General features: G+C 34.8%; 5 protein-coding genes across 8 annotated transcripts; 3 read left to right on the top strand and 2 right to left on the bottom strand.

Moving 5' to 3' along the window:
• Positions 1–823: 823 nt before the first annotated feature.
• On the bottom strand, positions 824–4,586 carry LOC130663823 (mediator of RNA polymerase II transcription subunit 24). Its single transcript, XM_057463309.1, has 3 exons — positions 4,444–4,586; positions 1,388–4,288; positions 824–1,158 (listed from the first exon to the last, which is right to left on the bottom strand). The coding sequence occupies exons 2-3, from the start codon at positions 4,265–4,267 to the stop codon at positions 1,018–1,020; spliced, it is 3,021 nt and encodes a 1,006-aa protein (XP_057319292.1). The 5' UTR covers positions 4,268–4,288; positions 4,444–4,586; the 3' UTR covers positions 824–1,017.
• Positions 4,587–4,712: 126 nt separating this feature from the next.
• On the top strand, positions 4,713–6,968 carry LOC130663836 (baculoviral IAP repeat-containing protein 5-like). Its single transcript, XM_057463339.1, has 3 exons — positions 4,713–4,965; positions 5,082–5,403; positions 5,888–6,968. The coding sequence occupies exons 1-3, from the start codon at positions 4,952–4,954 to the stop codon at positions 5,999–6,001; spliced, it is 450 nt and encodes a 149-aa protein (XP_057319322.1). The 5' UTR covers positions 4,713–4,951; the 3' UTR covers positions 6,002–6,968.
• Positions 6,969–7,358: 390 nt separating this feature from the next.
• On the top strand, positions 7,359–10,319 carry LOC130663829 (putative inorganic phosphate cotransporter). 2 transcript variants are annotated; one of them, XM_057463319.1, is made up of 4 exons: positions 7,359–7,500; positions 8,142–8,331; positions 8,418–8,496; positions 8,599–10,319. In XM_057463319.1, exons 3-4 carry the CDS (start codon positions 8,472–8,474, stop codon positions 10,050–10,052), a joined length of 1,479 nt encoding a protein of 492 aa, XP_057319302.1. In that variant the 5' UTR covers positions 7,359–7,500; positions 8,142–8,331; positions 8,418–8,471; the 3' UTR covers positions 10,053–10,319. The 2 variants fall into 2 exon arrangements, with proteins under 2 accessions (XP_057319302.1, XP_057319301.1); XM_057463318.1 differs by lacking the exons at positions 8,142–8,331; positions 8,418–8,496 and having other exon boundaries at positions 7,365–7,500.
• Positions 10,320–11,061: 742 nt separating this feature from the next.
• LOC130663825 (ankyrin repeat domain-containing protein 27-like) lies at positions 11,062–16,209 on the top strand. Of its 2 annotated transcripts, none has more exons than XM_057463312.1 (3): positions 11,062–11,620; positions 12,162–12,609; positions 12,681–16,209. In XM_057463312.1, the coding sequence occupies exons 2-3, from the start codon at positions 12,248–12,250 to the stop codon at positions 14,959–14,961; spliced, it is 2,643 nt and encodes an 880-aa protein (XP_057319295.1). In that variant the 5' UTR covers positions 11,062–11,620; positions 12,162–12,247; the 3' UTR covers positions 14,962–16,209. The 2 variants fall into 2 exon arrangements, with proteins under 2 accessions (XP_057319295.1, XP_057319296.1); XM_057463313.1 differs by lacking the exon at positions 11,062–11,620 and adding an exon at positions 11,787–11,804.
• On the bottom strand, positions 15,245–19,837 carry LOC130663824 (serine/threonine-protein kinase/endoribonuclease IRE1). 2 transcript variants are annotated; one of them, XM_057463311.1, is made up of 7 exons: positions 19,682–19,837; positions 19,474–19,601; positions 19,095–19,403; positions 17,225–18,986; positions 16,683–17,152; positions 16,015–16,206; positions 15,245–15,937 (listed from the first exon to the last, which is right to left on the bottom strand). In XM_057463311.1, exons 3-7 carry the CDS (start codon positions 19,176–19,178, stop codon positions 15,518–15,520), a joined length of 2,928 nt encoding a protein of 975 aa, XP_057319294.1. In that variant the 5' UTR covers positions 19,179–19,403; positions 19,474–19,601; positions 19,682–19,837; the 3' UTR covers positions 15,245–15,517. The 2 variants fall into 2 exon arrangements, with proteins under 2 accessions (XP_057319294.1, XP_057319293.1); XM_057463310.1 differs by having other exon boundaries at positions 19,474–19,831.
• Between the last annotated feature and the right edge of the window lie 368 nt (positions 19,838–20,205).

The following is a 20,205-nucleotide window of genomic DNA, read 5'->3' as shown; positions in this document are numbered from 1 at the left end:
GAGCCGTAGCAATTAATTACTCCGTTCAACTGGCGACTCTTCAAGTACGGCTGGATGGTGTGGCAGTGCCGGGCAGCAGCCCGCAAAAGGTATAATCCGTTTTACGAGACATCGTCAGGACGGCAGGACGTCGCGGGCGAGGGCGAGGGGAAAATTTCAAAGTAGTAAGTGGGGAAAACGGCGAGTGACTTGGTGTTCCCATCCGCCATGCTGAATTTTCAGGATGTATGTGTGTGTATCTACAAAAGAGGAGTACGACATTGATAACAACGACAACTACATCTGTACAAAGAGTCCTCGTAAAATGTCATACAGGGGTTGGAGATGCTCTTTTCCTCTCTACTGTACTCTTGTCCCCACTTTCAAATGCCATAAGACCACGCCCCGGCGTTTAAATACAAGCCAATGGTATCCCGACATTGTAACACTGACGTCCACCAATAGGATTAAACTCTGACACGGTCTTTCGCTCTCGTGAGTTATCACCGATTGCACAACGGAAAAGGAATCCTGCATATCCCCGCTTTCGAGCCCATTCCCGGCAATCTTCAAACCCATCCAAATCCATGGCCCCTTGGCTTTATATGCCTCTCACTCTCTGCTACTCCCAGTCCCATCCACTCCGGCAGAATCTCTCGACTAAAACTTTCCGGGCGCGTGTCACCAGCCCTGTACTCTTTCAATTCCGCTGATGTTGCACACTTGCAATCAGGACCTAAGACATCAAATTCCACTTATTTCAGAACGTCTATAATTTTGTTTTACTAATTTTTTACATATTTCTATATGTAATTTTATTAAAGTTTAATTCATTACTTAATACGAAATACACTAAACAATACATAGTTCTGTAAATTAAATCTAAAAATAATTTAATGCAAGTGCTATTAAGTTTTTCTTATTGTCTTCCTTAGGCTAATTGTTTAATTTATTTAAGTGTTTTAAAAATAACTTTATTTTATAATAATTATTATAAATTATTTTTGCACACACGTCGCTCATTCATACACTTCACGCTCATGGTTTTAGAGTTATATTTCGGAGCATACAAAGATCACGCGCTGTTGCTTTTCTTCCAGGAGTTGTCTGGATGTCGTAGAGACGGAGTAATAAGTCAGTAGTGAATAATTCGGGTAGTGCTTTCAGTAAACAAGGCACCTGAAAAATTAAAAATGTTGATTATTTAATTCAATTTTTTATTTCAATACAGAAAAAAAGGATTTTTTGCGCCAAAAAATTTTTTCCTCGTCCCAAAGAAATTTTTAGTTTCAAATCATGATGCAAAAAATTTCTTGAGGCGAGTAAAAATTTTTTACACCAAGAAATCCTTTTTTTTTTGTTGTGTACCATAGCAATCAAATAAAATATTGATAATTATTAAACTTACAAGAGTTTGTGGCATTCCTTGGAGTACAACACGCGTTCTATCTTTTCCGCATTGCACCATAATTTTAAGGAACTGGAGAACAAAATGTGTCTGTTGAGACACTTGGCCGTCGCGAGCGGCGAGGTAGTTGAAAGTCTTAAAAAGTCTATTGAGAGTACTCAGCAGAGGATCCCGGAGCACCAGAGATTTCTGTGTGCTGTTGGTGGGCCCTGAAGCTTGCGGGGAATTGGACCCAAATATAGCAGTAGAGTCACCAGTCTCATTCAATCGTAACAGTTTATTAGCAGGTCCACAGATCGCTTCCATCTCTTCCGACTCGAGATCACGTCTAGTTCGCTTCCTGTTGTTTCCCTTCTGCGGATTCGAATTGTTGAACTCGAGGGTCGAGAGTATGCAGTAGACGCCTAACTTGGCGAGCTCAGACGACTGAGGTTCCACGAGCTGTTCACTTTGCTGTGAGTTGTACAGATACTGAGGTAGAACGTGATTGAGAAGATCTAGAGTACAGTTCTCGATATCCAAATGAAATATCGCAAATATAAGATCGATAGCCTGGTCCAGTTGCTCTTGGTATCGATATTTGAGAGCTTCTTTGATAAGATTTGAGACGAACCAAAGAGACCCACCGGTGTTGAGTAAAGACTCCAGAGTATGGGTCGCTTGGATATTGACCCAACCCCTTTGCTGGATGTCCTGCCACACGGACTCCAATTGCTCAAGAATCGGCTGCTTTGAAATAACATTATGATACATCGAGAGTACTTTTGTCTTAGACTGGGTCGGCGGGTGAACATCGTACTGCATTTTCCTAATAATCTGGAACATAAGAATACTGGTGTCGTGTTTAAAATTATTGACATCTTGTATCTCATCAGGCGGGAGAGGTGTCACGAACTGCTGGACCATGTTCATTGGCTTCAATAGCGCATCCTGATGCGTGATACTCATGTGAGCACACAACCAAGCAGCCGCACAAACTGGCAGACAACATGCAGTTGATCGTAACCCATCTAGCGCGCGTTTAACATCCGTCGCACCAAGAACTCCCGACTCCCAGGCACACAGCAATTCCTTAACTGCTCCCATTGCACTCTGACACTGGACGTGCCACTTTACGTTGCTGTTTTTAAGGTCCGCTTCCGGAGTATTTATTTGCACGAGCAGCGCGTCAACTCGAGCGCTGTCGATATTCTGCAGCATTTTGTGCGGTGACTTGGGCTTGTCACGCTCTGGCATGCACTCACGTACCCACTGCTCGAAGAAAGAGTCTCCACCTTCCTCTAGGACAATATCTGACCCATATGTCTGGACAATAGAGCAAAGTATCAGAAATGATATATCAAACAGCATAGCTCGCGTGGCCGCTGTTTTACCAGGAACTGGATCATTCATCTGTTTACTGCACTCATTAAATTTAATCAGTTTGGTAACAAAATTTTTCAACTGTCCTTCAACAGTCGCAACTGCCAGCATAAGATCGAGACTCTTGCCATTCAGCACTTGGCAAAGCATACTCAGCAACGCCTCTTGAATTTTTGTGTAATCAGCAGACAAAGTTTTCAAAATACCCGCGAGTGTTGGCTCTGCACGCACGATAACTTTCATAATTGATGATGTCGGTGAGCTAGAGGACTCTAATTTCTGCAAAGCGGCGGCAACACCTTCGCGTCTGCTGCTCAGCTGCTTAACATGTTTCTCTGTCACCAGATTAACTTTCTGCAGTTCATTTAGAAGACACTCGACGCTGTTACAAGAGCAGGTCGCGTCCATGATGTCCAGCAGCGGCGCGAACTGCAACAGCAATTCAAACGCGTCGACGATGTCCTGCGAGTACTCGAGCTTTTCTTCAGGACTTCCTGGAGTGACTGTCGTTGCATGAAGTTCTTTGAGGATGAACGGTATTTTTAGAAAAGTAACTGCGCCCCACTGAGACTCTTTTACAGTTCCAGTGACATTGTGTAGACACATCAGACACGCCCGGATTATTTCGCAGTAGAGCCGCGGATTGGAGTAACCCTTCAGACGTTTTATCATCAACAACTGATTGACAAAAACCGCAGTCTCGGTGCTGGGATTCAGAAGCACCTGGACAGCAAACAGCGGCTGCAAGCAATAAGTTATAGACTCAACATTTAAATTTATTGAATTTGGCGCCACTGTTTCTATTTCTAAATTACACAATTTTTTTAATGAATCATCAACGGGTGACAGTGACTTTTGCCCGCATGTTTTGTACAGACTTTCAATTTCCTGGCATTTTTTAACGACCTCCAGGTAAAGATCTTTGTCGTCATACTTTGCAAGATACATCATCGCGCACAGAAAATCCGAGCTCAGCATCTGCTTCAGAATGCTGGCTGGTTTATCAATCAGATCAACCATCTGCGGATTGGCCATAGCATTATTCTGGGACATCTTCGTCAGTGTGTTCAAGTAACACTGCAGCAGCCAGTCGACTATAGACAAAACAGCAGCTGCCAGCAGATCTTCCTCTGGCTTTCCACGACAAGTGATGCCCACCTGAATAGACTCCAGGAACTCCAGCAGACAGACAATGCAGTGTGGCTTATGGAATGCGTCATATTTGCTTATTCTTTGGAGTACTGCCGCGTACGAGACCAACTGCGAGCTCAGCGAGTGCTTCAAATACGACAGTACTAATTGATTTGGTCCAGGTCCTACCAGAGCTTGCTGGAGAATACAGTCAGCTAGATTGTAAACGTCACCACTGACTCCACGTGGTAAAATTGTTTTTATATTTATTCCCCACTGCAAATCACTCCAACGTTCACGCCAAGCGCGCAGTATCAATGCCTTCAAACTACTTGTTTTACTTGTCACTTTGGTCTCCATTGTTGAGTTCAGTACTAATGTACACATTGTTCAGCTCCGATTATTTTCCTGTAAATATTTAATTATACTTTTAGTTTTGTTATTACCATGCTTACAAACACAATGCAATTAATTATAACCTATATTTATATCAATTGTTTTCTTGCTCATTGATTAAATAAAAATAATTAAATAATTTACTTGCGTATTTTTATTCAACGAACCTGATAGTCTTTACATTCTTAAATAAATTTATATTTATATTTTAATTATTTTCTTTGCAACGAATACACAAAAGATGAAAACATCTTTGAGTTGTAACGTGTAGGTGTGAGTGAGATTCAATGTATGAAGTATTTGTTGACAGGAGTCAATCTTACCAACTGAAGAGACGTTTTTTTAAATCACTCTTTACTTGCAGGCGGCAACTTAAAAATTTAAATTTTATCTGGTGCGTTATCGTGACTGGGTGTTTTATTAATCAGCAATCATCAGGAAACTGATGTCTAAGTGACAGAATTCTAGATATTTATGATCTGGATCATTGGAATCTGGGTATTAGACGACGACGATTCTGAAATTATTTAAAAATAAACACATGCGCGGTAATTGACCAGTGGCGCCATTTTCTAGCCAATTCAAATTTGGCGTCCAACGGCTTTTGACGTCTTGTTAAAAAAAAGTTATCAGATTAATTTACTCATAAATTTAAAAAATAAATAAATATAAATAATGGATGAACTTCCGTAAGTAGACCACAATTTTTATATTTAAATTGATACTAATTATTTACCTCAATTTATTTTTTTTTTAATGACATTTGAAATGTTTATAACCTCGAAATAATAATTTGCTTGTGCAGACCAAAAGACTCGATGTTCTGGATGCGAAACCGACTCAGTACTTACACATACTGGCCATTCGAATCCACGGCTCCATGCAATTCTGAGAGCATGGCCGCGGCTGGATTTTTCGCAACCGGAGGAAAAGATGAGCCGGATTCAGTTGAATGTTTTATGTGCAACAAACCCATGGACGGCTGGGAAGAGTCTGATAATCCATGGGATGAACATGTCAAGCATCAAAAAAACTGCAAGTACATTCTGCTCAACAAACCTGATGAATTAACCTGGACCGTTGAAGATCTGTACAATCTTGCCAAAGAATACTACTTGAAAGAATTTGTAAGTCCATTATTTAAATCGTGATATAATTTATAGTCGAGCGCTGTTACAAAAGACTCATTTCTTAAAAAATGCTACCAGTTGTTATGAAAAACGATACAGTGACTCCAGAATTTTAAATGTAAGCGCTCATAGAGAATTCAGGGTCATCATTCCAAGAATAAGTTTCTTAAATTCAAACACATCCTGATGAGTATGAGTTTATCAGACAGACAATTCAAAAATTTTAAATAAATAAATGAAATTTAAAAAAACGCGCGTACTAATTTTTCACTGATTTAAATACTCATTTTTTCTAATCCACTAACATTTTATTTATTTACTTAAAAATTTAAAAATTGCCACTTGTCAGTTACATTCACACTCATATCCTGATATATTTGTTGTTTATGTTCTGATGTTATATTTAGCTGGTAATTGATACTGAAAATCCAAGACATGAATGTGCTGAGCAATTTATAATTATTTATTTATTTATTTACAGGAATTCACGATGAAGAAGTATGTCAGCAATAGAATTAAAGAATTTGATAATCTGCGTGATCGTATTCCATCCATAGTAAGAAATAATTTTAAAAATAAGAAAAGTAATTGTTGAATTACTCAACCATATTTTTTATTCATCATTAATTATAATAATTATGTTAATTTTTTTTATACATTTAATTTAATGATCCTCGTTAGCAGACAATTAGAAATTTCCGGATTTTTTTTCAACAAATCAATAAAAAAAAAAACTAAAAATGCACATGGAGAAAATATAAAAAAGTGTGGGATTTTTGAAATATTTTTCTATAATTAATCATTTTTAAAACAATTAAAAAATTATTAGACGTCGGCTAACTTGAGTATTATTTAAGTTAACACTTTGTATTTTTATATCGAAGTAGTTTTTTAATATCATTATTTATTAATTGATAGCAATCGAATTCAGTAACGATATCGCTGATTCCTGAGGTAAAAAAATATTTTAACTTCATTCATTAAGATTAATAACTAATCCGATTATATTTAAATATTATCAATCTGAATGAGTCAAAAAAATCCCCGGTATCATTCAGTAGCAATCGTCATTCAATCAGAGTATTTTTAAGAATCATTTGTAATTAATTCTACAGATAACTCGCGAACGTGAATAAGTTAATGTTTTTGATAATACCGTCGTGTTTACAAAATTCTTCACGTGATTTTTATCGTGCACTTGAATTACTGAAGCTTCCATTAATACCCAACTCATCTATGTCTACACAAAATATCTCTGTGCTATAAATAGATAATAAAATCCATTTATTAATAAACAAAATTTTTTTAAATTATAAATTTAATTAATCACTTTTCCATTAATAAAACTATTCATTAATCATTAAAATTTTAATTTTTCCCTGAAGCTGTCATAAATTTTCAATTTAATTTCCCGTTAATGCGCAATGATAATTAATCATTAATAAATTTGAATAGATGAATTAAAATTTCCATTAAAATTATAATTAATTAATAATTAAATTTTTCATGCGAGGATAATTTTTTAAATTAATTACATTAACAATCGACGGCAATTTTTTTTTTGTAATACAAAATTGTAAAAATAAAAAAATTAATTAAGAAAAATTAATTGTTTATTTTGTTTATTGTTTAACAACAACAATGAAATAAAAATAATAATAATAATAAACACTTCCGATCAACTGCTGTGTTAAGACAAGATTAATTATTTAAAAAATTGCATATGTACTTGTGAGCCGGACGATATATAAAAAATTTCCTGAGACATCGATACGTCGTACGGCCGCGACTTTGAGTCTGATAAGGCATCGCAGCAAACCCTGATGTGCAACTAGACAATTTAAGTGTGTGTTGGGTCATCAACATCAACTGTCATAATAATAAATTTTAAATAATTATACTGATTATAAGTATATAACTATTGTATATATTTGAATACCAGTAACTGATAAAGAACTGCGTCGCGTGCACTGGGAAAATAACTAACAATGCCAAGGAAAATATATATCACAGAAACAATTCCATTACTTCCTAAAACAAAGACCAGAGCTCCAATAACGTCAGATCTACCAGCGCTGGAAATATCTCGCCGCGGTATGTCATTTATAAATTTTAAATATTTATTATCATTTAGCTCACGGTCGTCAAGTTTAATGTAATCCAGCGTCTTTTGCATCGTTAATAACTAATAATTCTAAAAAAATAATAATAATAGTAGACAATAAATCACACAATTAAATACTTGTTGCACACTAACGATATTCGATTTCATAAATTTTTTAAATACTTGAATATTTTATTTATGAATTCAAAAATTGTTTATTTTATGCAGCGATGTCGGAAAATTTTAAATCAAAACTTGATTGTGCATCGAGATTTCAAAAAAGTTAATACTTTTTTTTAATTATGAAAACAATGAATTTAAAACGTCCGATGCAGGATATTTATTTTTTTATCATATCAATTGTCGATGGCATCAGTATTTATAGATAGTGGGAAAAAAATTGCAATTAGTCGGGATGATAATAATCAAATGTCAACGAGTATCAATATCGCTGGTAGAAAGCATTTACCTTTGGGTTTAATCATTAAAAAAAAAAAAGGCTGAATACATAAAAATTTTTTTTACTTTGCTCCGAGTGTAATCTCGCGGGAAAGTTTTTTCCTCAATTTCTTGGTGTTTAGTTGAAGTAACTGTGATTTTTTTTATTTTTTTATTTTTTTTTTTTTTATAGCGGTTGTAAATATAGTATGTTGTTTGAGATGACAGTAAGACAACGTAGCTTGGTAGAGTTTAGCTTATCGAAGTAGAGAGGTAGAGGTAGAGGTAAAACACAGAGCACCGGCCGATACACGATATCAGATATAAAGCAGATTCGCAGTGGTTGAACCCTCAGTTACTCGTTGCCAGCTAGCAGGTGACGGGTTTGTAATTTTTTAAATTTTAAATCATAAGTGAGCTGACTAGATATTTTAAAATTTTAAATAACTTGAACTTTAATTTAATTTAGTAGTCGAAATATTGATTGGATCCACGTGCGTTCTTTTAAAATTTTTATTTAATTATGTTGTCACTGTGGAGATCATGCTGTAAGTTTTGATAATAAATTTGTTGTTTGATATTAAATTTATTTGAATTTATATTCATTCCAAAGACTAATTTATTTTTTATTCATTAATTAATTGCTTTAGGTATTCAAATCCAGCAGAGATGGGTGTTTGCGATCATGGGATTCCTGGCTATTTTCAATGCCTACACCATGCGGGTTTGCTTGTCAATAACAATAACCGAGATGGTAGTAACGGAGAGTAAAAACGAGTCGGCAGTTACCGATGAAAACAGTTGTAAAAGTGAAATCCATCATCTGGACCCACCGGTAAATTCAACCAGTGGTACCTACCACTGGGATGAATCGCTCCAGGGTATTATCTTGTCGTCATTTTACTGGGGTTACGTGTTGACTCACATTCCCGGTGGTATGTTGGCTGAAAAATTCGGCGGAAAGTATTCACTAGGCCTTGGAATATTGTCTACTGCAATATTTACACTCCTGACACCGCTGGCAGTTGATCTAGGTGGAGCGACAGCGCTCATTGTCCTGAGAGTTTTTATGGGTTTCGGTGAAGGCACGACATTTCCTGCATTGAATGCCATGCTAGCTCAATGGACACCTCCCGAAGAACGCTCGAAAATAGGATCACTGGTGTTTGCTGGTGCCTTGTTGGGAACTGTCTTTACCACTTCAATATCTGGTGTGATAATGCATTACTCGACAGTCGGTTGGCCCGCAGTCTTTTACGTATTTGGTAGTGTTGGTGTTGTTTGGTTCTTTGTGTGGATTATTGTGTGTTACAACAATCCCAGCGAGCATCCCTTTATATCAGAAGGTGAATTGAAATTTCTTCATGAGCGAATGAGCGCACATACACACAAAAAACCTCCAGCGGTATCTTGGCGTCATATGTTTACCTCCGCGCCAGTGTGGGCATTGATAACAGCACAGATTGGTCATGATTGGGGCTTCTTTACGATGGTTACTGATTTGCCAAAATACATGAGCAGTGTTTTGAAATTTTCCATAAAGAGTAACGGCTACTTGTCGTCATTGCCCTACTTGAGTATGTGGATCTGCAGTATTCTGAGTTCTTGGTTCGCTGATTGGATCATCACTGCTGGACATTTATCCCGCACTAATGTACGTAAAATAGGAACGACCATAGCTTCAGTAGGACCTGGTGTTTTCATAGTAGCGGCTTCTTACGCCGGGTGCGACAGTTTCACTGTCGTCGCGATGTTCACCATCGGCATGACACTCATGGGAACTTTCTATCCCGGGATGAAAGTAAATGCACTTGATCTGAGCCCGAATTACTCTGGTACCCTGATGGCTGTGGTAAATGGGGTCGGTGCATTCACTGGGATCATTACTCCAATCGTAGTGGGCGAACTAACACCCGACAATACAAACGCCCAATGGCGACTAGTCTTTTGGATTGTTTTTATTGTTCTTATTGTTACGAATCTTATATTTATTTTGTACGCAAGCGGTGAAGTTCAGCATTGGAACAACCCGGAATTCGTGCACGCAGATCGCGCCAAAAGGCGGAAAAAACAACAAGGACAAATAGATTCACGATTACCATGATAATTTATATGTAATACCGTTAACTAATTAATTAATTAATTAATTAATATTATTGTTATTGAATGTGACTGCACCTGGAGGATCAATTTATTTAAATAATTATAAATAAATTGATCAATCCTGTGGGCTAAGAACCAAATATTGTAAATAGATCCTGTCTTGTTATTCGTAATTTTATAATTAATAAATTTAAATGCTGTATTATTATTGTTATTAAATGTATTATTTATATATAAGAAAATTTAAATAAATATAAATTAATTTTTATTACAATTGCAGCAATTACTTTACCCTTGATCCACATTTGTTTGTAATAATAAAAAAGTAATTAAAAAAAAAAAGAAAAGAAAAAAAATTTCTACTATTAACATTAATTCATAAAAGTAATGAAGTAAAGTAAATAATAAAAAGATTAAAATAAACAATTAAATAATCGTCTATCGTAATTTTTATTAAGTGAAAAATGTCATTCATTGGACAGTGTTATCATCGACATACTTAATATCTTTAAATCTTGTGTGATAAATAAAGCAAAAAAATATTTAAAACGATAAACTATAATCTTAATTCCATTTTGAATTTTTAAATATTTTTTATAAATTGTTTTTAAATCCTTACACTGTATAATCTCTGTTGCAATATTTATTCATTTTTATTGTTATTTCTCTCAATAATTATAATTATGACATTCAATTATCCTTATCGTTCTAAGTACAATTTATCCTGTTTCTGCTTATTGTTTTTCAAATTTAATTATTCTTTAGTTGAGTTATAAAACTCTTAGTTTTATCTCACAGCTCATTTATTAATGTAATGTCATTATTAAATACCCGGAACAATAAATAATTAATTTTTTTTTAAATTTAAATAATCAGCCTTGACGACATCTTGCGGAATGCGCTGAAAATTCATTATCACCACTACATTTTTTTAATTTTATTATTATTATTACTATTATTGTTATTTTTACAAAGATATATATATGTATTTATTTATATTATATTGACATATAAAGAATTTCTTTTAAAAAAAGTTGGGGTATCCGAGCTATGCATATATTTATTTTCTTAGTTAATCAGTAATTATATTTAATTATAATTACGAGTTGGAATATCTGAGTTAATTAATTATTTTATTTTATTATAACAGGATTTTTATTATCTTCATATTTATTTTGTTTAATAACTTAATAATTTTATTTGTTTATTATTATTTTCCCCAGTACAAATATTATGTTACTGACGTCACGTGTTTTTGTGATATTCAGAGACGGTTTAAATTTGTTTTTGTCAACAATAAGAGTTATTTTAAAAACTAAGGACCCAGTAATCAACCAGGACCTGGTTCCTGAACTTTTTTAAATTTATTTTATTTTTAAATTTTTTAAAAAATTGTTATTGTATGCAAATTAATAAATTAATAAATTACTGTCACTGGTATCAAGTGACAGCTTTAAAAAAAATTGATAATTGATAATTAAAATTTTAAGTAATTATCAAAAACAATGTGTCCGTTTATGTGACATTAAAATCTATGAATTATTTTGAGTACACTGAGTACTTAATAATGTAAGTTTATATTTTTTAATTATGCTAATAAAATTAAGTATATTTATATTTTAATTTTAAAATTTAAACGTCACAATAAAGTGGTCGATAACTGGTACAGTAATTAGTAAGTCGCTGGAAGTGACCATCAAATTGCTGCTGAAAGTAGCAGTCAAAAAATTTACTTAAAATAAATTACCCGCAGGTAATAATTTTAAAAAATACATGGGATAAATTTTCAAAATTTTCTTGGAAATATTTTTTGAAAATTTTCTGATGACAATTAACTCGGTAATTAAAAACAAAATTTTCAAATGTCGGCTACTTTCAGCATTCGAATTTTAACCTCTCAACATAATAATTTATATACACATATAAATATAAAGTATATAAATATATACCTTATTGTTCAAGAAAATGATTGCAATTTTTTTTTAATGAACATTTAATTAATTATAAAAAAATATTAAAACTGTCTCTGCTACTTTCACTGTCATATGTTTATATTCTATCAGTATAATTATATATTTATATATATATAATAATAATATTAATTTTACAGGTTGATTACAGAATCCAACATCTTGTAATTGCATAAATATATAGATATTCTTTTTATATTAATGGATCACAACCACAAGCCCGAGTATGGAGTCAACTTACGACGAGAATTTATCAGAAAATATATTTTTGCGTTCACTCGAAACAAATTACCGTGAAATATTTAAAAAAACAGTTGATAACAACTGGATAATTTGCGTACCACGTACAGGCAGTTTTAAAAATAATTATATTGTAACTGAGAATGACGTGTCAGGACATGTGCTGATGCCTCAGAGTCAGGATGACGATTCCGATCATCAACAGACATTTAAAACAATCACCGGTAATAAAATATTGTTGATGAACCGTCATCTGAGTTTCAAAGACCACGAGTTTAATAACAAAACGTCTAGATTACTTTTTGAGGAAACATTTTACACGGATAATTTATTAAAGTATACAGTTTGGTAAGCAATCAGTATGATAATGATTCATTGTATAGTTATATATATGATAAATATTATTTAAAAATTAACAGGTGCATTGAACGACCGCTGACACCTGGATCACTGGATCTAGACAATGATGTTGTGGTTTTATCAAACGTCGGTGACTGTATGAATTTTTTATGGACAGAAGTTGATGATAAAAATTTATTTCGTGACTTGGATTGTTTGATTGAGTCGTTTGAAAATTCGCATAAAAACAATTTTTATAAAAATAGTATAGAAATACAGCGACAATTGATTGAAAAATTGTATCACGAGTGTTTGGATAAAATAATAAATGCGACAAAATTACATGAAAAAATAACAAGTCCGCATTATTGTCGTACAATAAAATTAGCCGTTGAAAGTTACGTTTTGTATGAGTTACGTAATCTATTACCGGGTGCTGTGTCAACGACTACGTCTCAAGATGACGCGGAATTAAATAAAATAATAAAAAATCTTTATAAATTGGAACTGAAGGATCTAACAGACATTCGTCATGATATACAGTCAGGAGTAGCACGTGGTAAAATTGAATTATCACGGTTGGATACCTTTGTCACGGTGCTTGGTAAAGTCGGATGTTTAAAACGCGCAGTACATAATATATCAGAAAATATTTATACAATAAGTTCTGATGATTTATTGCCAATACTTATTTACATTGTCGTCCGTACCGGTTTACCGAATTGGATTGCGCAGTTGGAATTTATGAAACAATTGAGATTTTCAGCTAATGCGTCAAATGAATCTGATGAAGTTGGATTCCTCATAACAACTTTAGAAGCCGCTGTAGAACATATAAGATCAGGTGAACTGTCTGTGGAAAATCAAAAAATTTCTCTAGTCAAATCTCTAGATGACTCATCATCGTCATCACAAGATAAATCAATCGCTGCGACAGTAAACGAATTTTTTACCGCCGTTCAGAAGTGCGATTTAGATAAAATCGAGATAATTTTAAATCAAAAGAAACAAAAGTCGACATTAGAATCAAAACTCTGCCATCCACTGTGTCGGTGTGAGAAGTGCGAGTCCAGTTTCACTGAAATTCAATTGGCGCAGTCTAGTAGGCCGAGCATTAACTCCAAGGACGACAGTGGCAGAACAGCACTTCATATTGCCAGCTTGTGCGGGCACGTGGCAGTAGTTGACTTTTTGTTGATACACCACGCAGATCCCAACGACGTGGACATCGAAGGTGTCACTCCGCTTCACTGCGCAGCAATGCGAGGTCACCAAAATACCGTTTTGCTTCTGCTGCATGCCAACGCGGACCCAAGATTACTTGACAATCGAGGGAATAGTCCACTGCACTTGGCAACAGACAGCGGGCATGAGGGCTGTGTCAAAGCCCTGCTTTATTTTTCTGAACAAATGGGAGTGTCAATAAATACGAGCTGCGCTAATAATGTTGGAGATACTCCACTGCATCTTGCTTCCAAATGGGGCTACATGACCATCGTTGAAATTTTACTGGAACATGGAGCTAAAAAACGCGTTGCCAATCGACGTGGCCAGACACCCTTGACTATTGCGCACAATAGTCACATACTAAGACGTCTTGAAGAGCATCCAGATACCGTGGAAACGGTCCGCCGGGTCAGGAATCGCCGCAGTCACCAGCAATCTCATGAATTAAAATCTAAAATTAAAAACAACAATAAAAATACTTCAGTATGTGAAGAGGCGCCGGATAAAATTCAAAAAGTTGACAAACTATTGGCTGCAATCTGCAGCGGGGACATTAGACTAGCTTGCTATTATCTGGGACTTGAAGGTCCACCAGTAAAACCCGCCGATGAAACTCCACGTCTCTGCCATCCTCTCTGCGTTTGTGAAAAGTGCGCGCCTTTGGAAGAAGCAACTGATCAAGACAACCGGACGATAGCCTTAGGGTTAAATGTCTCGAATGCACGAGGAGAGACAGCTCTCCATTACGCCAGTGCAATTGGTCTCGTTGAATTAGTTCAGATTTTACTTGACGCGGGAGCTAACGTAAACTCCCGAACGACAAACAAAAATCGTACGCCTCTTCACGTTGCCTGTCTCTACAGTCAAATTCAAGTTGTAAAATTGCTGTTGAATTGCTGTACAATTGACATAAATGTACATGATTACACCGGTGATACGCCGTTACATCTAGCTGCCAAAAACGGTGACTCAAATATTGCCGAACTACTGCTGCGACATGGTGCCGACATTAATTGTCGTAATTTCAAAGGCGCGACTGCTCTCGACGAAGTCCAAGATGTTTTTTGTATGAAAATTTTAACATCACACAGTGCAATTGATAAGACTAGTTGTCATATTGACGACATTTTATAAACGTACATTTTTTTTTTTTTTAATTGTTTTTATTTTATAGTAATAGAATATCATAAACTCACGTCACAGTTCATAAATCGTGTAAATATTATATTTACAAATTATTATTTACAATTATCATTATTTTTTTTTTTGTTTTTTTTTTGTTTTTTTTTGATTACTTTTTTTATAATTCAATATATAAATATATATCTAAAAATTGATTTTCTTTTTTATACATTCCCAATTCAAGTGCTCGTGGATTCACAACAAAAATACATTTGTATATATATATGTATATATATTTTTTTTTTCTAACAATCACTAAATATTTTAAATTATTACAAAAAAAATAAAATTTGTGCTCACATATAAAAGAAAAAAAAATTCTATTGCTATGATTTTTAAAACTACTGCAGAAAAAATGAAAAAATGACAATAAACTTGACATATTTTTTGATTACGACGTAATTATCACAAATTTTCCTTAAAAATATTAATTAATTAATTTATTAAATTATATTTTGGCGGTAATTCGCGTAAGAAAGATATAAATATTATTGAGACCGTGGAAGGCTTAACTGGCGGACGGTAGAGTCCAGACAATTGGACCTTCAGCTTTTCGTCTCTCTTGTCTTTTTCTGTTGGGACGAAACCTAGAACGATTCGGACTCCAATCGACAGTGTTACGTATCCTCCACGGAGGGGTCGGAGATTCTGGTTGGACAGCTTCTGCTGCTGATGACCCAGTATTATTTATGAATGATAAAGGTCGAAGAGATATTTCTTCGACAATATTATAGGCATGATAAGTCGTAAATTCATAATCATTATGATAATAATCTTGCAGAGTCGGTTCATTCCGGAATTTTTGCATAACACACCAGCTGTGTGATAGCAAGTGTGGAAATCTTGATAACCAGTACTCGGTAAATTTAACCGGGATCTCGCCGAGACTTGCCTGAGCTTCTGGCGTCAATTCTCGGTAATGATGTTTCTGTAATAATTAATTATCATGTGATAAATATATTATTTTCTTTTCTTTTGACGTTAATTAGACAATAAATATAATACTTTATTTCTAAGTGCACGAAGAAGATCTCTGACACTTTCGCCCCTGTAGCTTCTATACTTTCTAAGATCATTGGCAACTTCGATATCGATACAACTGCGCCAATCTTTTTCAACCACACGTTCTCCGCCGGACTCCAGTACCATTAATGCAAGACTACCGGCATCGTCTTTCTCAACTCGATCACTGATATCCTGTATCAAAATAAATTATTTAATTAATTAAGTATTGAAGAGTAATTAATAATTAGGGCCAGAATTTTTGCCTTAATGTAAAAATAATTAATAATTAATAGTGTGAGATTTTTGATATTACGGCCAAAATATTGCTCGTATAAAAAAATTTTTCAAATAAAAGTTGTAGGAAATTTAATTTTCTAAAAAAAATTTCTCTTGTAATTTTTTCGTAGGACTGATAAAAAAGACGTAATTTCAAAATCCAAATTTTCATAATTAACTAAAATTTGAATCATTCATTATGAATCTTAATTTTGTAATTACGGTGAAAATATCGGTCGTATAAAAAAATCATAAGAGACATTTTTTTTCGAAAATTAAATTTTCTACAACTTTTGTTTAAAACTTTTTTTTATAAGATCAATATTTTCGCCATAATATCAAACATTTGAACCATTAATTTCAAAATCTTGTCCCTAATGGCAATATATTACCTGAAAGAAGTTAAGAATGCGAGATGGATTCCAAAAGAACGGATAATTTTGAATTGCTAGAGCCGGAGGTCTACTTGTAGGGTCGCTATCAATCATAGACTTTATCAATATCAATGCAAGTTCTTTATCACTGTTGCTGATATTGTTTAGCGTGGATAGATTGCTTTCTCCACACAATATATTGGACTGTCTTCTCAAGTTATCGCCAAACGGGTGGTTACCGTTGGACAAAACGTAATAAAATACACAACCAAGAGAAAATATATCAACAGCACAGGTCGTTCGTTCGCCATTCAACATTTCAGGAGCGATCCATCCTTCTGTGCCAGTCACGCCAGACCTGCGAGAGAACGACATGCGGCCGAGTTGTAATTTTTTGCACAATCCAAAGTCAGATATCATGGCTCTGACCTCGCCGCGAGGCCCTGGCATCGATAGCAAAACATTGTGTGGTTTTATATCTCTGTGGACTGCAAAAAATAAAATGAATTTACTGTAACTTAGTTTTCACGTATCACTTAAATTATTTTTTCAAGGCTTACCGATGTCCAAAGAGTGTAAGTGAGCAAGCCCAGAAGTTGCTTGACGCAAAATATTCTTAACAGAAATTGATTTACGATCGTATCTGCCGGCGATGTAATCCTGCAGGGTAGCTTGGGCCAATTCAAGAGCAATGTAACGAAACATGCGGTCCTGCTCTGTGCAAAAATATCTTACGACATTCGCATGAGCGTCTGATTCTCTCAGCAGAGCGACTTCACGATCGGCGAAGGTAAAACAGTCGGGCAAAAGACGTTTCACAGCAACAGATCTGCCATCAAATTCTCCTTTGTAAACAAACGTTCCTTCGCAACCTTTGCCCAACACTTCATCAATATTAAATATTATCTTTCCAACTTTTACGGTGCCACCTCCAATGTCTTCAGGTATCGTGGTGATTCCGTTGCCGCTGTAGTTGCTAGACCGACTATTTTCCCTGGAGCCTTGGGATAAATTCTCAATCTTTTTGACTTTTGTAAAAATATACATGAAAAATGTGAAGCCACTTAAAATCACTATTCCAAGAGTCAATTTTATGTCTTTGTTCTCTTGCTGATTTAACCAGCGTTTGCTGACATTGTAACTGTTCGCGATGGCTTTGCTCCAGCTGCGATGCTCGGTACTATTGGTCCCATTTATCTCTTCGTGATTTGACAGAATAATTGTTATCTTTCCCGTCGAGTTGCTCAGGATGTCTAGGCTCTGAATAACTGGATCCGAACGACCGGTTATCTGAAGCGGTTGATTCAGCGGCTTAAACTCCGACATCTTGTAGTGACCCAAGACAATTAAATTATTGTTCTGCGGTATCTCGTCTAGCTTTTGATCTTCATTTACTTTGCCGGATATTTTTTCATTGTCATCATCAGTTTTAGGTGAATTTGAAATCGCGCGCGGACCCTCGAGCATCAGGTGTCCAGCGTTTGAGGAAATTGTCGCAGTAGAGGAGTCTACGAGCGAAGGCAGTGCATACAAACCGTGTCTGTGTTCTCCAACATACAATGCAGGGTATAATTGTATGTCATTTGGTTTAGAACTGAACCGCTCAAGTATATTATTCAGCGTATCTTCTGATACACTTGTAAAAGGCACAGATACTAAATTATCATTGTCTATCGTATAAACAGAAATAACTGGACTCTCTAGATCCAGTTCCCACAAAACAGCCCCAAATCTTGGATCCAGTGTCACAACGCGACCTGTGGAACTAGTCGTGAAGTGAACGAAATTATAGTCGTCATCTCCTTCGATGTTTACCGTCGAGTAGTCATAGAATGTGACATTCCATTTCCGCTCCTTCTGCTTGCTGTCGACCATTATAATATTGTACTCGGTGCGACCAACAAAAATAGTGTTTTGTGTTTCAAGTGGACACGTGTTATCGGGCTCATCGAAACCCGATAGCTGTTCGCGTTCTCCAGTCACTGGATCAATGCTGAACCAGGTGTCGGTTTTTCTTCCGGTATAAAGATACCCATCGCTGCTGCGACAAGGACTTTTTGCTACCAGCTGTGGTATTGTGAAGGGTAATTTTTTAAAAACTTCCAATCCCGCTCCATAAAAGTACAAGGATCCGTCTTTGGGATCTGGTAAAAACATTGGAGATGTTTGGGTGACGTCATACGGGACTTTGACAACCGGTTCATTGTCCTGGCGCCAGCGAATTTTACCAGACTGTTGGCCGACACCAACAAACGACCCACTGATTGTCAGAAATAGCAAAAGCGGATCATCTTGCTCGGATATCAAACTCGTACTGCGGTTCTAATAAATAAAATAAATCATTTTATAATTATAATTATGCAATTTAAATGAGTAAAGTAATCGATATCAAAAAGTAATATTGACTTAAGATAAGGATTTCAGTTTTACCTCTGGATCCTGCTGAGCTAACACGCAGCAGACACAAAGCAGCCAAGCTTTCATCCACATTTTAACATTAAAAATCATCATCATGCTTTTTAAACGATCTATATACGTAAATAGTAACTTAGGTTATACAAATAAGATTTGCAGGATTGGACCCGCAAGTGTTTTTTCCGTTCATTCTTCAAGAACCCGCCAAACTTAACGTCTCAATAATTTTACAATTATTCTCAGCATATTTAAATTAAACTAGTCTGGAAAAATCATCATCAAGCCACATATTGCGTCATTTGAAACATCTCAGGGAACCTCTTCCTAAAAACAACAAGTATATAAACATTTACAAGAATAAAAATTGTATTTTAAAATGAAAAAAAAAAATCACCTGAAATTGTTTAACCAGTTTTAAATATTGGTTTGTCGTAATCATTTAACGTATGTCATTAAGTTATCTAAATATAATTCCTCGTGTCAAAAGTCAATGATGACATTTTTAAATATTTTATATATAAGCTACAAACAATACATGTAACTTTTAAATATTTATTTGTTACAACAAACAAATGTTTTAAAAATTTATATTTTATGCTTACTTAATATTTAATTGGTCTAAGGCAATAATTATTTAAATGATAAGCATTTATTTTACTAGTCAAGGCTCAATATTTAGTACAAATAATTTAACAATATATTTTATCAATTCAACCAATGAGTGATAAATACGTTTCCACTTTGTGTTGTGTCTGTGTCTACAGGTAGTATATATGTGTATATTTATATACTATGTATAGTATGTAAATATATGTTGCATGGACATCGTTCTATGAACCAGAGAAGGATGACAGTCTAAAGGTGCTTTTTCATTCTGATTAATGACGTTTGTTTTCAACGGCAAGTTGTCATGTGACACATTTTCAAATTTCGCGCCGCTGATTCTGACCTCAGAACTTCTATTTGTGAATTAATTTATGATTTTTGAGGATTTTTATGACAGTAAAAGCAGCAGACAAAAATTTAATTAATTTTTAATAAATGAAATAAATTTTGACAGGTGAAAATTTCAAAATTGCATAAGAATTTTAAAAATTTTTCTGATGACTAATAACCCGGTAAAAAT

Source organism: Microplitis mediator, chromosome 2 (genome assembly GCF_029852145.1).
Source record: "Microplitis mediator isolate UGA2020A chromosome 2, iyMicMedi2.1, whole genome shotgun sequence".
NCBI lineage: Eukaryota > Metazoa > Arthropoda > Insecta > Hymenoptera > Braconidae > Microplitis > Microplitis mediator.
The sequence above is the reverse complement of the archived record's forward strand: the minus strand, read 5'-3'. Positions and strand labels throughout refer to the sequence as shown.

Coding starts and splice junctions, on each gene's coding strand:
- LOC130663836 (XM_057463339.1), top strand. Junction 5,404..5,887: donor AATACTACTTGAAAGAATTT/GTAAGTCCATTA, acceptor ATTTATTTACAG/GAATTCACGATGAAGAAGTA.
- LOC130663829 (XM_057463318.1), top strand. CDS start 7,395: ATGCCAAGGAAAATATATATCACAGAAACAATTCCATTACTTCCTAAA. Junction 7,501..8,598: donor GCTGGAAATATCTCGCCGCG/GTATGTCATTTA, acceptor TAATTGCTTTAG/GTATTCAAATCCAGCAGAGA.
- LOC130663825 (XM_057463312.1), top strand. CDS start 12,248: ATGGAGTCAACTTACGACGAGAATTTATCAGAAAATATATTTTTGCGT. Junction 12,610..12,680: donor TTATTAAAGTATACAGTTTG/GTAAGCAATCAG, acceptor AAAAATTAACAG/GTGCATTGAACGACCGCTGA.
- LOC130663823 (XM_057463309.1), bottom strand. CDS start 4,267: ATGTGTACATTAGTACTGAACTCAACAATGGAGACCAAAGTGACAAGT. Junction 1,159..1,387: donor AAGGAATGCCACAAACTCTT/GTAAGTTTAATA, acceptor TTAATTTTTCAG/GTGCCTTGTTTACTGAAAGC.
- LOC130663824 (XM_057463311.1), bottom strand. CDS start 19,178: ATGATGATGATTTTTAATGTTAAAATGTGGATGAAAGCTTGGCTGCTT. Junction 17,153..17,224: donor CTTACACTCTTTGGACATCG/GTAAGCCTTGAA, acceptor TATTTTTTGCAG/TCCACAGAGATATAAAACCA. Junction 15,938..16,014: donor TTCGTGCACTTAGAAATAAA/GTATTATATTTA, acceptor TAATTATTACAG/AAACATCATTACCGAGAATT.